The sequence below is a fragment of the Zingiber officinale genome, chromosome 2A (genome assembly GCF_018446385.1).
Source record: "Zingiber officinale cultivar Zhangliang chromosome 2A, Zo_v1.1, whole genome shotgun sequence".
NCBI lineage: Eukaryota > Viridiplantae > Streptophyta > Magnoliopsida > Zingiberales > Zingiberaceae > Zingiber > Zingiber officinale.
In genome coordinates, this window is record NC_055988.1 from 22,374,348 (window position 1) to 22,393,367 (window position 19,020).

General features: G+C 32.9%; 1 protein-coding gene across 1 annotated transcript; it reads right to left on the reverse strand.

Annotated features, from left to right (window-relative positions):
- Positions 1-307: 307 nt before the first annotated feature.
- On the reverse strand, positions 308-15,413 carry LOC122040934 (probable vacuolar amino acid transporter YPQ1). The gene is made up of 14 exons (XM_042600424.1): positions 15,240-15,413; positions 13,863-14,122; positions 10,315-10,357; positions 8,672-8,698; positions 8,495-8,593; positions 3,097-3,275; positions 2,289-2,475; positions 2,090-2,197; positions 1,877-1,978; positions 1,671-1,691; positions 1,502-1,560; positions 1,027-1,117; positions 811-929; positions 308-647 (listed from the first exon to the last, which is right to left on the reverse strand). Exons 2-13 carry the CDS (start codon positions 14,099-14,101, stop codon positions 858-860), a joined length of 1,227 nt encoding a protein of 408 aa, XP_042456358.1. The 5' UTR covers positions 14,102-14,122; positions 15,240-15,413; the 3' UTR covers positions 308-647; positions 811-857.
- Between the last annotated feature and the right edge of the window lie 3,607 nt (positions 15,414-19,020).

The window sequence follows — 19,020 nt, forward strand, 5'->3', positions numbered from 1 at the left end:
CTTGTAAAATTTTTCCTATGACCCATCGTGAGAGGATATAAATACTTGCCTGAGAGAATCAACTACGAATGAAGAATCACTTTGAAAGAATTTTTAAGTGAAAAAATTAAAACTATTCACCCAATGCACACAACATGCAAGCACCAATAGTCCACATCAAACTACTGAGAAGAAACATGACTTTTAGGAGGAATATATGAATGAGAAGCAACACTTTTGGAAAGATAAGAATTAGAAGTGACATAATTGTTGGGAAGAACAAAAGGCAAGAAATATAAGAACTATTTATTTCTACCAGTGCCCAAAATGAACTAACAAAATTTTGATTAGACAAGGATTTCTCCAGTCTCAACTGGGTGGACCAAAATTGGCCACTGAGTTAACCAGCTAAATCTACAAACGTTGTTACTAACATCGGTACAGCGATTATCAAAATTCCAAAGAGATATATAACGTAAGATGCAGCACAAAAAAAAAGGGATCTGCCATTAGAGAACGTTGTAGTAACCGTTGAGGGCGATATAAGCCAAAAGGACACCAAAGTTTTGAAGCTAAAAAGAATGTAGCATGAGAAGTTGGTCGTCTCTCAGATCATATGTAGAAGGTAGATGATAACTATCCCACGGTCAAATTAGCTCCTGCAGCATCTGGGGATTCCCATAAAATCAAAATAAGTTTTTCAGCGACAAAGAAGAAATTACTGTTCCACAAGTCAGATTTCTAACCTGAATTATATAAAAAAAATTATACTTTCCTCAAGGACATTGTATTCTGACAACACGATATACAAAGGAAGGAACAAGAAAATACCTGCAATGAATTTTGCTGCTGATATTTATGCGTGTACTCTTTCTCCACTAGACTTGATTATTGTTTGATGCAGACTTCTTGGATTGTCGAAGTCTAAAGTAGACAAATTGGATGATAATCTATAACAGTCAAAGGTCACAAGTAATCAAAACTATCAGAGAACTCACTAACAAATACAAGAAAAAAAAAGGAAACATCAGCACGAATAAAGGATACAAAAGCATCCAGTATAGCACATCCTCCAGCATCAACTAACCATGGAAGATTAGGTTTGATTGCAGACCAAGCCAAACTTTTCACAAGTATACTGCATGGATGATGGAAGCATATCAAAAAGTGGAGGCTGCCATGAAACAAACCAAAATTCTTGTACATCATCAGGTTTTTTAATACTACATTTCTAGAATTCCGATATAAAAGATGATTTTATTTTCTTTGCTTTTGATAAGAAACACGCAAACGACTCATGATAAATCCATAACCTAGAAGAGTGGAATTAGAGGATAAGAAATATTTTATTACATTTAGTTTGTTGATGTAAAAACACACATTGTATACATATTTCTTATAAGGCCCTGAACTAGGAGTGCCAACGTGGGAATAGACCCACTACAGCACATACTTAGTAAACCTAAGAGACTTAACAAGATTTATGCACATGCTACTAAACCATTCAATAAAAGCATGGTACCTTCCCACATAGGTTATATTTCCAACCAATGCAAAAATAAACATCAGTGGGTTGAGACCCTGCATAAGTGAATAAGTGATCAGTGATCCAAGCATTTGAATAAATATTGATATCACCACTTGTGTGGTTTATTAGGTTGCAAACACATGCATGTCTGAGTAAAACTTACCTGAGCATTGCCCCTTTTAATCTGCAATGATAAAACGAGAAGTCAGACAGTTCATTTTAATAAGAAAAACCATCTTAATTTGAAGAATGAATCTCACCATATCTCCTAAATCCTACTTCCAAATTCTTTTACTATGTTAATTTGAAGAAAAATGAAAACCCATTTTGCAGAATTCTAAGTAGGAAAAATATCAATACAACTCTCACATTTAAGCAAATCTGAGGTAGTCTTCCTCCCACATAAATAGCTGCCATCATCCAACCAAACAAGGTGCCTGCTCCACTACTTTCATCACCTCGAAGCTCATCCTATAATTAGTTTTAAGTAGGATCTTTTAAAAGAACTAAAAGGCATCATATGCATGAGAGAATGAGAAACATACATCCGTTAACAGTTATTTAAGTACCAATTAAAATTACCTGTAACAACTTGCGGCCAACTTGTAGAACCATCCCATGGGATTCAGTACTATCATGGAAACAAAGATGGTAAACACAAATACAAATAGAAAGACTAGCTGAAGGAACCTGAATACAAAGAATGACTTGCTGTATGAAACTTATACTATCATGTTAGATAAAACAAATAAGGTTCTCAAGATGAGTCTTCCATGCATACCACAGAAAGTATATTTTTAGTACTCAATTTGGTAGGAGCAGACTGAGATGAAAGCAAAGGCTCTCTTGCTGCAAATTGCTCATCATGCTGGCCATCATTGAAGTGATATGGTATTCCATTCTCATGTGAATATGCTAACCAAGTGCCAAAAGTAGGCATGGGGCTCTTCGATAAAGATCGAGCTGACCTGGCATCATTAAAATGGTAACCATCTAAAACTAACACATGCCACAAAAATTATGAAGACATAATAGAACAAACACCAGAACCTCAAGATTTAAATGTTAGCATTTGCATATAATTATCCAAAAAACTTTGTGTTGTCTTGTCTCCTGTTCAAACTATACAAACCCGCCAGCACATATGGGAAGGACAATGACAGAAGATTGAAACAAAATGCATCAATCTAGCTATTCTCTTATGGACACTTAACCCTACTACATAACTGAAACTGAAAGATTGGCCAGAGGTTGATTGCTTGTGAAAATATCTGCACAAAAGAATTTTGCAAAGAAACATTAACTCGCTCTAAAATTATATTAATGGGTACTGGCAATTATATACCACATATATATTATCTGCTTAATTCAATCATGCTAACCTACCAAAAGTACTTGAGAAGACACCAAGTTGCATGTAAAAAACTACTTTAGTTAACCAAACAAGGGTCTGTTGATTTACTAACATAGTAGCACTGGCATCTCCAAATATCTAGAAGTAACGATCACAAACTTCATAGCTCAAAGTATAATCTGACCATGCAAAAAGGTTCATATAAAAAAGAAGATAGAAAAGATGAGGAACTTACACGAAGTAGAAGTCTCTTCCATTGGAATCACCAGGATGTAATTGTCTAGTAACAGGAATTGGTGAACTTTTTAAGTTATTATCCTCAGAGAGACTTGTAACATTTGCTTTGTGGCCACCAACATTTGTTTTCTCTGCATCGCTTAAAAGACTTTCACTATCCTGAACAAGATTTTGATTCTGCAAGTGAAGCTAAATATGTCAAATTTCCCAAAACTTTAATTAGGAGCGCCTTTTTTCAATTTAAGCAGCAAGCATTTATGATTGTGGTTAACTAGTGAATAATAGATAAATTCATGTTGAATCAATTGATTTAAAGCTGAATCATTGAGTATATGGACTTTTTTTGATGTAATTGGATTTGCTTATGGTTCAATTGAGGTTAGTTTGGCTCCTTGAGGCTGTGGTTAGGTGGGAATCAAGTTGAGTTTGTTTTGGGCTCGATCCAATAAATCCTAATAGGAGTTCAAGTTAGCCATCATTGAGCTGAACAGAGTGAACCAAGTTAGTTTAGTGGAGAATTGGGTTCTAATATGGTTAGTAGGAGACCTAGCTGACTCCTATTCTTACCTTGCAGAAGCTCCTCCCATCTTCTTTCAGCTTGCAAACTCTCTTATCAGCCATGATTCCTTATCTTCTCCTTCAGAATTTGCAAGCCAACCCCTCCTTCCCATGAGCTCCACTATTATCCTTCCTCAATGAATGCAAACAGATTTCCTTTCCTTTGGCAATCAAATGATTTTACCATCTCAATTCTGACCTCTAGAGAACCCCAGCTGGTGAGCAGCCCTATATGCTCAGTCTAGCAGCTGAGGGATTCCTCATGGGTGAACAATTCTTTTCTTTTTCCATCTTTGATCAAGAGTGAAGAGGATGTTTCTTCTTTTCGGGCTGTGAGCAAAGTTGTGCTGCTACTTCTTTTTATTCATGACAAGCAGCAAAAAGAGCATCCTCAATCATTGAGCAAGAGCAGATCAACTTGAATCAGAGTTCCATTGTGCAATTTAGAATAACAGTTAGTGTTTATGGTAATAATGATGCTGCTTTCTTGATATTTTAGTTGACCAATCTCTTAGTTTATTCGATTCAAAGATTTTAACGATATTTGTTTAGGAAGTTTGATGTGGCTAGTTCCTTACAAGCAGTTGTAGAAATGACTAACCCTTAAGGTTGATTTGCGAGGTGTCATTTTCAATTAGTGATATAAGTGTTCCAAGATTCAATCAACCCCATCTAGTGAGATAAGGCTTGATTGTTGTTGCTGTTGAAGTGTTCCAATATTTATGGCTTGATGCCTCTTAATAAACCCAACCCTTCATGACTTTTTTCCTTATTTGATAATTCAACCTGCAAATGCTTATCTCAATGATGCATGAATATAGATTGACATTATGGTATTGATGTGTACGTATACTATCATACCATATTAGACATCCAAATGGTAAGAGATTTGTGTTAAGGGCACGAGGAATGTGTTACATGCATGTTGGACTTATTTGTGAGAGGTTTTTAATTCCGTGATTACAAATAGTGCAATCCATGCATTGATGAAGTACTTGTCAAGGGTTATGGTATTTGTCAATACCTAACTAGAACTAGGTTTCTTAATGATATTATGGATCTATGATAATTAGGTGTTGCCTAACTAGAGATCACATGAATTGAGATATTGTAGACTCATGATAGTTAAAGCTAGACCTGACCATGAGCCGGGTTCGAACTAACAAGCCGGTTACTCGTTAACCGGTTCAATGGGCCAGAATCATAATTGGCCCATCTCTTAATAGGCTGGTTATGGGTCAAAACTCAGGTGAACCGGCGAACTGGCGATTTGAACCACCAGTTCATTAGCATTGTTTTTTTAAAAGAATAATTTTTAAATTGGTTTAATTTTTTTTTCAATTTTAACCTTTCATTTAATAATATTTTTTACATTTAATGATATTATTATTGTGGGTTAATATAAATCAACTCATTTGCTTCAAATTTTTCAATGTGGGAGTATTCCACCTTTCTATTGAAGTTAATTTTCCAACCTATTTACCTTAAATTTTCCAATATAGAGCTACTCTACCTTTAACTCATTAAATTTATTAATCTCATAAATCCTTGGTATTATTTTATTTTTTATCGATTCAACACCTAATTTATTGAGTTTATAGAGAATATTTGACTTGTATGATATATTTAATAATAATTTGCCAAGAGATATAAGTTGTTCAATAATAAAATTATATACAAGTAAAGACTATCATCAAATATACAAAATTGATTAAAAAAATATAACTTATATGATATATATGTCTCATCACGCTAAAATATAATAATGTTAATGTTAGATTAAAAAAAATACCGGAACAGAATTAAACCAAGCAGCAGACGAATATGTTCATAGCATTGCCTTCTCTAATATGGTTTCAAGTTCAGGACTAATAGAAAAGAGTTATTTAAGTAGTTCATGCAATGTGAGTTCATTATTATATGCCTAAAACAACTAAGGCAAGGCCTAGATAATGATTTATCATCCAGGCGCAATGAATAGGCAAATGAACCTATCATTCTCTTGGGGACTAGCAACTAAATGACATAAGTCCTGGACTCAAACGCCTATGAAACAACTATTGAAGCTACTTAAGCAACTGGAAGAGATTCAACTCATTCAAGCTACCAAGCTATCAAAAAGACGAACAAAGATACTCAGAAGACTCTCTCTCTCTCTCTCTCTCTCTCTCTCTCTCTCTCTCAACTGCTACAGTGGTGAATGGAAGGAGTGGATGGTGCCAATAGGGGTGTAAATGAACCAAATCTTGTTGAACAAACTTGGTGTTCGGCTTGGTAAAAGTTTGTTTATGTTCGTTCAATACATACAAGATCAATTAAATGAATGGACAAGTTTGGACAACTCGTTAAATTAAACAAACAAGCTTAAACACAATGTTCAACTCGTTAATGTTTGTGAACAACGTTCGTGAATATGTTTGTGAACAATGTTGATCAATAAAACTGTTATTACATCTAAATAAACAAAAAAAAGTTTTAAATGAATAAACAAGTTTGTATTATCAAACTCAATAATCAACCAAACAAGATTAAAATATAAAAATTTCAAACAAGCTTGAATTGAGAGCTTGATAACATCTAAACGAACTAAGTTCAAGCCAAGCTTGAGCACCAAACTCAAGTTCATAAAAAATGAACAAAACCAAGCTTGAACAATCATTTCAATTGCTTGGTTCATTCGGACTCAGTTTGACTTGGCTCAATTCGGTTACCTTATCAACAAGGTAGCACGGATACTCCTTTTTTTTTTTAAATATTGGACACGAATACGATACGGATACAAATACGATATAGAAATACATGTATTGGATACAGCAATAAATGCATCATCGACTTTTTAGAGGTTTGACCATGCAGATACGTTTTGGACACGGATAGGATACGTTTTTCCAGATATGTTTGGACAAAATTGCAAATATTTAAAAACTTTAGAGGTTAATTGAAAAAACTTAAAATTTTCTAAGACTAATTAGAAGAATTGGGTTGTGGGTTTTTAAACTCTAAACACTAATCTTTTTATGCTCGTCTCTCATCCTACTCACTTCTCACCGACACCGACACCGACGCACGCCGACACCTCTCACCATGTAAGTCCTAAATTATTGTTTATGATTTCTGCCCTATGCTTAAACCCTAATCATTTTGTTAAAAATATTTGATTTATAAATTTGAATATAAGTCCTAATCATTCAGTCTCCTTTTTCTTCTTTTTGGCTTCCAATTTTTGAGCAATATCTAAAAGTCTCAATTTTGATCATCTTCCTTGATCTTACATGCCTTTGTGCTTGCCACCCATTCTCGATTTTGATCATCTTTCATCTATTTACTATTTATTGTTTTGTTTTATTATTTTAGCTATTTTGCAATCGAAAATTCTCAAAAGGAGAGTTTACAAGAGACCGATATGGATGTTTGATTTCTTTTTACTTGCTTAAAATGAATTTGGTGTTTTATATTTTGACATTTTGTACTTGAGATATTATGATTGATGAAATATGACTTTCCATCTCTATAATTTTTTATTTTCAATACTATATATATATAATGATTGTCGTATCCTAGCCGTATCGTATCTTATTTTCAAAATTTGTCGTATCACCGTATCCATATCGTATTCGAACGAGTACGCAATGACATTCGCAACTATAGCGGAAGTGAACAACTGTTGCTCTTAAGGCACAATGTCACGAACGACTACAGTCTTATAGTCTATGTTACCGAAGAAACTAACAAACTATGTGACCATTAATTACCTTATACCCTAAGTGGATATATAGGCAATTTTAATAAGTTTATTTCATTTTAATTTCAATTTTCCTACATTTATATTTTTTAATTATTTTTAAAAAATGGAATATAAATAATAATCTTGAACGGTCGTAAATTGTGAATTAAACTGTAGCCGACGATTCCGGAATTGTAACTACCTTTGAAGGTTAAGGTTAAGGGTCAAAAAAATTTTAAATCGTCAAACCATCGGTTCTGAACGGTAGTCAAATTTAGTTAAAGCCACAAAAACTTAATTGGTGATCAAGTGTATTATTCCAACGACAATTAGTACACCAATGTCTAATGGTATATTGCATGTGTCATTATGAACCACTATGGGGTTGTAACCTTTTAGACCGTTGACTTTAAGAGAAACTAGAGATTCAATATTATACCCAAGGAACCCCTTAGGTTAAGAGAGAGAACCTCAATCATCAATTGAAGCAACCCCTTCAAAATGATTTTAGGTGATCCACCCAACTTAACATGTTGAGCATCAGCCCACCCTAATAATTTTAGATGGATGTTTGAGATAAGGGTTTGCCACATCTTAGAGACAAACATAAGATGTTATGGCATTTTATTCTTTTACCTGTTTATATTATCATGTTGTCAGATTCCAATTGGCATTTTTGGCTAACAATCCTTCCTCTATTTACCCTAGTTTCAACACCAGTTGGTGTTTATACAACTTTTGTTTTAGTGATTGCAGTATTTACCATTGAAGTTTTAATGCATTTATTGCTCTAATATTAAGTTGTGGTAGATAAGCACGACCATGTGATATCTTGATTAACCTCTGGCAGGGTGAATCAAGCCAAGTTTCTCAAACATCTTGATCTAAGCATGACTGATGAACCAAGTCAAAATCTAATCAAGTTTCAATGGAAGGAGAAAAAAGCCTATATATATATATATATATATATATCCAGTATTATTCAAGAACATATGACATATGATGCAAGATTAAACTAAGGCAAAGGTAGAGAAGCAACCCTATAACACACATAAAATGCTATGAAATTACTAATCTATTTGTTGGATATCTGAATAGCAGGTTGATCTCTTACCTTACTAGGTATCATATTTTTGTTTACTCTATGTCTGTGATAAATGTGACCATAATAAATAGTCTGTCCCGTCAGAATCAGTGTAGTAGCTGTGTACAACTGAATATACCAATAAATCAGTAATACAAGCAATAAGGATGGTTAATAACCAAAAGAAATTAACGTTGATAATCTCACCAGTGCCGTGTAGTATTGCGTTGGCAACTGTAAGAAAAAAAAAACTAAAGTTTAGCAATTCTGAAAAATTGCATATGACTTCCATCAAATTTAAATGACACCATATATGGTAAGAAGTGACCATGTGCAAATAGCCACATGGTTATCAAAATTGTGATTCTTCACTTGGCACCTCATCATCCAACTAACTAAATTTGCTTAGCGTCACAACATTAACTTGATCAAATATATTTATTTAGTAAAGCTTGAAATTAAACAAAAATGGATATTTTTCCATACTATATCACGATATCATCAAAGAAAACTTAAGATTATTTAAGAATTCTTTTTAATTTTCAAATATAATGAACTTTTTGTTGTAACCTATACTATAAAGCTTATTACCTACTTTATAAACATGCAACGTAGTGATTATGTTGCAATGATATTTACTTAATATATGAAAAATCCAATTATACTATATTACAATAAGATTCAAAGTTTGAAACCTTCACAAAGGATATGAGATAATGGAAATTTATACATATGGTAAACAATAAATGTCAAAGAGAACACTTTAAAAGCAATTTTAGTAAAATTTAGGATCTTGTGATCCTACATAGTATTTCCATAACTCAATACAATGAACTTATTTGGCCAAAAAACTAAAGTTCGTGATTTGTTAGGCTTCTCTGGAAACCAAAATTTAAGCTATGTGTGCACCCATGTCAAAGTTCAATGTCACATCTGGGTTAACAATGGGAGCAAAATAACGTAGAAGATGAAGGGCTACACAGAGGGAAACCTTTTGTCATAGTTTGCATGTTGATGATAGAATAAATTTTGTTTTTTCCTGTGATATGTACAAGGACTTAACAGAAGTTAAACCAACAGCACATTGACGTTGAGGAGCTCAAGTGCATAGAAACAAAAGTGAAGGTAAAATAATTGCAACAGGAATATTTTTGTTTAGACTATGCATAGCTTACAATTTGTGCAATTAAAAGTTATGCCAAAGTTTACATGGTAGTTGTTTGCAATCAAGTCAGCACATTATGCATATGAGTTATGCAAGCACATACTTCTACATGTAGTCTTTAATTGAGATGAAGGTCGATTGACATATATAAAACATTTAAATTTGCCACACATAATTGACTAAATAATACAATCAAATACAAATTTCTAACATTTACTAATATTTATGACATACAGAAAACTAATTTCTAAGTTTAATAAAAAGTATTTCCTTAGACAAATATATTTTTTGAGGAATCACTTTCTATACCCTTTTATTGATTAGGTATGGCTCAATTGAATTAAATCTAAAACTAGGACAATCTTTTCCCCTTTTAGCCTATTCCTAAAGATATGACCTTGAGTTAAACTTAAAAAAGTAGTTTCATATATAGAAGCCTGAAGCCAATTTAAAGAACAAAAGAGTTCATTCATATGACAACAAGCGAAACACTGCATATGCAGCAGCTACATGAAATGCTTTTTAATCATGTTGAGTTAATTATAGGAAGGTGCTATTTTATCAAGTATCAGAGAATAGACAAACAGAGGTTCTAACAAAGGTCTGGATTGAATAGCAAAAATAATTAGGCATAATTTCCCAAGAATAATACTTAAAAGTTGCATAAATATGAAATTACACTTACAGTAGCAGGCTCCAGAATGCAGCCAATGAGGTTAAACAAATCCCTACAAACACACAAACCCCTTAACAAACCTACGAGAAAGAAAATATGAAAGGGAAATGCAAAGGGGAAACTCTCGTGCTTAAATTCCAAATAAAACAATGAGGACAAAGCCACGACAAAATTGGTGATGCTGCAAAACAGTTAAAAATTGCATTATTATTTGTGCTTCATCGTGTTTAACATTCATCTCTCCTTTCGTAAAGCAATGTCAATCTACAGCACATGCTGTTGTGACTATACCAAACTGAAATATTAACGACCTTACATTTAACGTGCTTAGTGATGAAATAAACTGACAAATCCCACAACTCCTTCCCTAAAGCTTCTCATCATTTAAGAGACAGGCTGCGTGTGCACGAGGAATCTAGCGCCACATTATCCTATATGATGCTTGTAAATATGAGTCACACCGTTTTCTTATTTTGAGCCCAAATTAACATAGAGAATAAGTATCCTTATCCCACTAGATTGGATAAATCCAAGCACAATGAAATTTTATAACACTGGTAATCGCAAAGCAAGTAACACTCTCATTTTCTAGATTATGCAAGGCACGCACGCACGCACAGAGAGAGAGAGAGAGAGAGAGAGAGAGAGAGAGAGACAAAAGAAGTATCCGAGTTAAACAAAATTTTAATAAAACATTGTGCATCTCTCAAGTTTGTTATGGTACACTGGAAAGTGTAAAGCAAGAAATGGAGTGGGTATCATTTTAGATATTTTGTTAAAGGATGAAGTTGTAGGAGTAGTTAGAAAAGGGGATAGAATTATAGCCCTTAAGATAATAGTGGCGAAAGAAACTATGAACATAATTAGCGTATATGCACCACAAGTAGGATTAGATGAAGCTACCAAATCAAGGTTTTGGGAGGACTTAGATGAAATATTACAAAATATTCCACCAAATGAAATGATTTTAATAGGAGGTGATCTAAATGGGCATGTCGGAGTGAAAAATGAGGAATATGAGAGAGTACATGAGAGTTATGGGTTTGGAACAAGGAATGAGAAAGGGAAAACTATATTAGATTTTGCGATAGCATATGACCTTATATTAGCTAATACGTTTTTTAAGAAAAGAGAAGAACACTTAGTCACATTCAAAAGTGGAAATAATAAATCACAAATTGACTTTCTTATGTTTAGGAAGAAGGATAGAAAGATTTGTAAAGATTGCAAATTCATCCCTGGAGAAAGCTTAACTACCCAACATAGGGTAGTAGTGTTGGATATACGTCTCAAACATAGTATCAATAGAAAGAAAATATATACAATTCCTAGAATTAAGTGGTGGAAGTTAAAGGATGGGAAACAAAATATATTTAAGGAGAAGGTAGAAATACAAGCATTAGGTGAAATATACGATAACTCTAATACAACATGGGATAAGATGGTATCAAAATTGAAAATAATAGCTAAGAGTGTACTCGGTGAGTCAAAGGGACATGCACCACTAAGTAAAGAATCTTGTGGTGGAATGAGAAAGTACAAGAGAAAGTGAAGGAAAAACGAATAGCTTATAAGGAATTATATATTTGTAAGAACGAGAAAAACTTAAAAAAATATATAATAGCCAAGAAAGAAGCTAAGAAAGTAGTGAGTGAAGCAAAAAAAGAAACTTTTGAACGGTTATATCAAAAATTGGATACAAAAGAAGGGGAAAGAGACATTTATAGAATAGTTAAATTGAAATAAAGGAAAACAAGAGATCTTAGCCAAATAAAATGTATTAAAGATGAATATAATAGGGTATTAGTAAACGATGGAGAACTAAATGAGCGGTGGAAGAGGTATTTTCATTAACTTTTTAATGAAGGTTTAGGTGACCAACTAACTTAGGTAATTTAAGTATGTCAAATGAGTATAGAAATTTTAATTTTTATAGTAGAATTCAAACTTCAGAAGTAAAACAAACTTTAAATGAAATGCACAATGGAAAAGCCGTTGGATCAGATGATATTCCGATAGAGGAATGGAAGTGCTTAGGGAAACAAGGTATTGAATGACTTACAAAATTATTTAACATGATATTGAAAACGAAAAGAATGTCTGATCAATAGAGGATAAATACTCTAGTTCCCTTATATAAGAACAAGGGAGACATACAAAATTGTGCAAACTATAGAGGTATTAAACTAATGAGTCATACTAAGAAATTTTGGAAAAAAGTAATAGAAAAAAGATTAAGAAAGAAGACCACAGTGACAGAAAATCAATTTGGGTTCATGCTTGGAAGGTCGACAATAGAAGCTATACATCTCCTTAGACAATTAATTGAAAAATATCGGGAGCAAAAACAAGATCTACATATGGTATTCATTGACTTAGAAAATGCTTATGATAGAGTCCCAAGAGAACTTATATGGAGAATTTTAGAAAAGAGAGGTGTTAGCGTAACATATATTGAACTAATTAAGGATATGTATGAGGATGTAACGACCAGAGTAAAGACTTCAGACGGAGTAACTGAAACATTTCCAATAAAGATAGGGTTACATCAAGGATCAGCCCTAAGTCCTTATCTTTTTACACTAATTATGGACGAACTCACTGCGCACATTCAAGACACAGTACCGTGGTGCATGTTGTTTGCAAATGATATTATTTTGGTAGATGAGACACACGAAGGAGTAAATGCTAAGCTAGAATTTTGGAGGGAAACACTAGAAGGGAAAGGTTTAAGCTTAGTAGATTAAAGACAGAATATATGGAATTTAAGTTTAGCAATATTAGAAGTAATGAAACAATTGTTAATATAGGAGAGGACGAGTTGTCCGGAACCGAGAGATTTAAATATTTAGGATCATTTTTACAAAATGATGGAGGGATTGAGAGAGATGTCTTACATAGAATACAAGCAGGATGGGTGAAATGGAGGAGAGTGTCAGGTGTTTTATATGACCGTAAAGTACCTCTTAAACTTAAAGGTAAGTTCTATAAAACCGCAGTTAGACCTGCTATATTATATGGAGTTGAATGTTGGGCTATGATTCGAGCATATGAGCAGAAGATGAGAGTTGCAAAGATGATGATGTTAAGGTGGATGTGTGGACATACAAAGATGGACAAAATAAGAAATGAGAGCATTAGAGAGAAAGTCGGAGTTGCATCTATTGAGGACAAACTCCGAGAGATACGTTTAAGATGGTACGGACATGTACTTAGACGACCAATAAATGCTCCAGTTAGGCGATGTGAAACTATGATAAACATGCATATCAAACGAGGAAGAGGAAGACCAAAAAAGACTTGGTTAGCAACAATAAAACAAGATAAAATTTATTTAAATATAGATGATAATATAATAGGAGATAGAACTCAATGGCGTAAAAGGATTCATAGGCTTGGTTGTTGTTGTTGTTGTATTGTGCATCTCTCAAGTTTGTTAATGGATACACAAATAAAAAGAATTGAATATGTATGATATATAAGTAAATCAGATATTACACTGAAAAATAAATATGTCAGAAGTAAATAATATATTGCAATGAAAATGAAATACTTGCCCAACAACCCATGTCATCAGAAAAGCAGCTGAAAGGCCTTCAATAGATTTTTCACGGAAATTTGTGAGGATTTGAGGAACCTCAGCAACTCCCCAACTGATAATACTTACAATTCCAAGAAATATAGATACACCATCCTTTGCACTACAAAGGCAATACTTCAAATAAATTCTAGCCCAATCTGAGCAGTGCTGAATTGATGGACAAGTGGGTTGAAAAGAGGCTTTAGAATGAGCCATTACAAAGCAGATGTATCCAATCTGGAGAAATTCCAAAAACAAATATTTCAGATCATCCCTTAATCAAATTCCATTGGCACCATGTGGCAACTGTTAGAGTATGCTATGCAGACACTAGACATCGCTTGCAACATCTCCTCACATAGCATCATCAATGGGCAGATATGATGATAATAGCATAAACATAATAAAACTAACATCACAATATGATTCTGAGAACAGATAAGTAGATAAATAAATAAAAAACTACAACTTACTTCTTATAAACTCAAAATTACAAGTAAATACGCAGCAAACTGAAAAAAAAAAAAACAAATCAAAAATATCATGCCAAATATAAATTCAAAGAAGCCATTCTCTTAATCAATTATCTAAGGACGGCCTTGGTTGGAACCCTTACTTATCGAAATCACCCTTCACACAGAAGGATAGGATTATACTTATAACCCAGAAGACGTTGACAATTGACCCCAAAAAAGACTTGAAACGGCAGCTTCGCGGCTTGCAAATTTCAATTAATGCTGCTTCCCCACTCAAATAAAACAAAAGTTTGGAGAATTGCGATTGCAAGGATATATCACCATTAAATTCCAAACCCCTTGCTGACTTTCCAAAATGTGGGCCAAACAGTGAGATGAAAAACTAATCGTTTCCAGTTAAAAATCTCCTCAAACACTGGCTGCCCTACTTTGTAAAAATGGAAGCATTAGAATGACTCGTAGAATAAGAAGAATAGGAGGAGGAATAATACCCCACGGTCTACCACGATATTCACCTAGACAAGAACACTGGCTTCGCGAGCCAATGCTCCAACTGATCAGAGAAAACAGTTAGCTCTGATCACGGGATGCGGGGTCCAAGCGAGAACAACGGAATTATAACACAGATCCAAAACAACAACAAGCCCAGAATCGCAACAAGAAAAGGAAAAGCAGACGTCTATTCTCGTACCAACCCGATGCTTGGATGTCCCGTGGTTCCAAGCCAAAGAACTACAGAACACAAAGGAACTGCAGAAAAGCATGAAACCTTTTAGAACGGCACATGGATTACAATGCATTCCTGGACAAACACGGTGATAGAGATTGCGACGTCAATGGCGATCGAATGGCGCACGAGCACGGAGATCAAGACTAACCTGGCGTCAAAGACAGAGGATGGGCGGAGGTTTCTGATCTCTCAGCCGCAAAGACAGAGAAGAGCCTTGAGCGGAGGTTTCTGCTAGGGTTTTCTCGAGCGTTCTGCTTAAGGAGGGAGATTAATAAGGCAGGATTGGGAGGAAGAAGCGGGGAGGTGGCTATTCGCTGTCTTCTGCTATGAACTCTTTGATAATGCGGCCGAGCAGTTTTAAATATCTCGCTCGGCTCCCAGGTGGCGTAGCATGGAGATGCCATGTGGCAATCGGTGTCAGTACTGAATTTTTCTTTTAAAAAATTAGAAAAAATGAAAATAAATATTCGGCAATTTATCTGCCATATCAAATTTGAAAAAAAAAATAAAAAGATATTTCATGTTTTATTATTTACACCAACTTATTTTCTAAAATATTTTTTTCTCATCCTAAATAATAATAATAATAATAATACAACAAACTTTCTCTCACTAAACAGAATAAGTTATATAAATCATTTTACACCATTAAACTTTATTTATTACTATGTCATCATTTATACTTAAATAAATTTTATGCTTTAAACTTTCTCTCCTAAATATTTTTTTTGGTCTTCCTCGTAAACAAGCTTGGTGTTCAGCTTGATAAGAGTTTGTTTATATTCGTTCAATATACAAAAGATTAATTAAATAAATAAACTTGAATAGTTCGTTAAACTAAACAAATAAGCTTGAACACATATGTATTCGGCTCGTTAACATTCGTCAATAATTTTCATAAATAACGTTCGTGAACAATGTTCACGAACTATATTAATTAATAAAACTCTTTTTAATATGCTAAATAAATAATAAAATAAAATAAACAAATAATTTTAAATTATCAAGTTCAATAACTAATCAAACGACTAAAAGTTTCAAACAATTAAACAAACTTGAATTGAGAACTCGATAACATCTAAACGAACCAAACTCGAACTAAGCTTAAGTCAAGTTCAAACCAAGCTCAAGTCAAGCTTGAATTGAGAGCTCGATAACATCTAACCGAACCAAACTCAAGTTAAGTTTCAAACAAGCTCAAGCTAGTAAAAAATAAATCAAACCAAGCTTGAACAATCATTTCAAAAGCTTGGTTCATTTTAAGCTCGGCTCGGCTCGGTTACCTTATCAAACAAGCTTGAACACCCCAAAGTTTGGCTCAGCTCGGCTCGTTTACCGCTCTACTCTTCATCTTTCTCGTTTGATATGTATGTTTGTCATAATTTCACATCATTTAACTGAAACATTTATTGGTCATTTAAGTACATGCTTGTATCATCTTAAACATGTCTCTTGGAGTTTCCCTCAATAGATGCAACTTTGACTTTCTCTCTAATGCTCTCGTTTCTTATTTTGTCTATCATCGTATATCTACACATCCACTTTAACATTCTCATCTCTGTAACTCTCATCTTTTGCTCATGTGCTCGAGTCATAACCCAACATTCAGGTGCATATAGCATACCAGGTCTAACTACGATTTTATAGAACTTTTCTTTAAGTTTTAGAGGTAATTTATGATCACACCTGACGTTCTCCTTCATTTCAACCATTCTACTTATATTTTATATAAAATATCTCTCTCGATCCCTCCATCGTTTTATAAAAATGATCCTAAATATTTAAAGCTCTTAGTTTCAGGCAATTGATCATCTCCTATTTTAACAATTGTCTCATTACGTCTAATATTGTTAAACTTAAACTTATATATTTTGCCTTTATTTTACTAAGCTTAAAACATTTTTCTTTTAGTATTTTCTGACAAAATTCTAGTTTAGCATTTACTTTTTCACGTGTTTTATCTACCAAAACAATATCATTTGCAAACAGTATGCACAACAGTACTGCGTCTTAAATGTATGTAGTGAATTCATCCATAATTAGTATAAAAAGATAAGGACTTAAAGCTAATCCTTGACGTCACCTATCTTTATTGGAAATGCTTCAATTACTCCATCTGAAGTCTTTACTCTTGTCGTTATATACTTATATATATCTTTAATTAGTTTAATATATATTACGCTAACACTTCTTTTTTCTAGAATTTTTCATATAATTTCTCTTGAGACTCTATCATAAGTTTTTTCTAATTCAATAAATATTATGTATAAATCTTCTTATTTTTGCTCCCAATATTTTTCAATTAATTGTTGAAGAATATGTATAACTTCTATTGTCGACCTTCCAGACATAAACCTAAATGATTTTCGGTCACTGTGGTCTCTTTTCTTAATCTCTTTTCTATTACTGTTTTCCAAAGTTTTATGGTATGACTCATTAGTTTAATATCTCTATAGTTTGCATAATTTTGTACGCCTCTCTTATTCTTATATAAGCGAACTAGAGTACTTACGTTCAGTTGATCAGACATTTTTTATTTTCAATATTATGTTAAATAATTTTATAAGTTATTCAATACATTGTTTCCCTAGACTTTTCCATATCTCTATCACAATATCATCTAGTACAATGACTTTTTCATTGTACATCTCATTTAAAGCATGTTTTATTTCTAAAGTTTGAATTCTATGATAAAAATTTAAATTTTTATACTCATTTGACCTACTTAATTTATCCAAGTTAAGTTGGCCACCTAAATCTTCATTAAAAAGTTGATGAAAATATCTCTTCCACTACTCTTTTATTTCTCCATCGTTTGTTTACTAGTACTCTAATATATTCATCTTTAATACATTTTATTTGGATAAGATCTTTTGGCTTCCTTTCTCTCACTTTAGCTATTCTGTAAATATTTCTTTCCTCTTATTTTGTATCCAATTTTTGATATAATTGTTCAAAAGTTTCATTTTTTTCTCCATTCAATATTTTCTTAGTCTCTTTCTTGGTATTGTATATTTTTTTAAAAATTTTTCTCGTTCTTACAAATATATAATTTTTTATAAGATATTCATTTTTCCTTTACTTTCTCTTGTACTTTCTCATTCTACCACCAAGATTCCTTATTGAATAGTGCATGTCGTTTGACTCACCGAGTACACTCTTAGCTATTATTTTAAACTTTGATACGATCTCATCTCATGTCATATTAGAATCATCATATTTTTCACCTACTATGTATACTTCTACCTTCTCTTTAAATATATTTTACTTCTCATCCTTTAATTTCTATCACTTAATTCTAAGGGTCGTATATATTTGTTTTCTATTGATATTATACTTGAGGCATATATCTAACACTACTAACCTATGTTGAGTAGTTAAACTTTATCCAAGCATGACCTTGGAATATTTACAAATCTTTTTATCCTTTTTCCTAATAATAAGAAAGTCAATTTATAATTTATTATTCCCATTTTTTAACATTACTAAATGTTATTCTCTTTTCTTAAAAATTATATTAGCTAAAATAAGGTCATATACTAGCGCAAAATATAATATAGTTTTCCCTTTTTCCTTTTTCGTTCCAAACTCATATCCCCTATGTACCCTATCATATTTCTCATTTTTTACTCTGACATGTCTAGTTAGATCACCACCTACTAAAATTATTTTATTTGACGGAATATTTTATAATATTTTATCTAAGTCGTCCCAAATTTTTGATTTGATAGTTTCATCTAATCTTACTTCGGTGCATAAATGATAATTATATTCATAGTTCCTTTTGCTACTATTATTTTAAGGGCTATAATTCGATCTTTTTTTTCTAACTATTCCGACAATTTCATCCTTTAACCAAATATCTACAACAATACTCACTCAATTTCTTGCTTTACTCTTTCTTGTGTATCATAACTTAAAATCCGAGT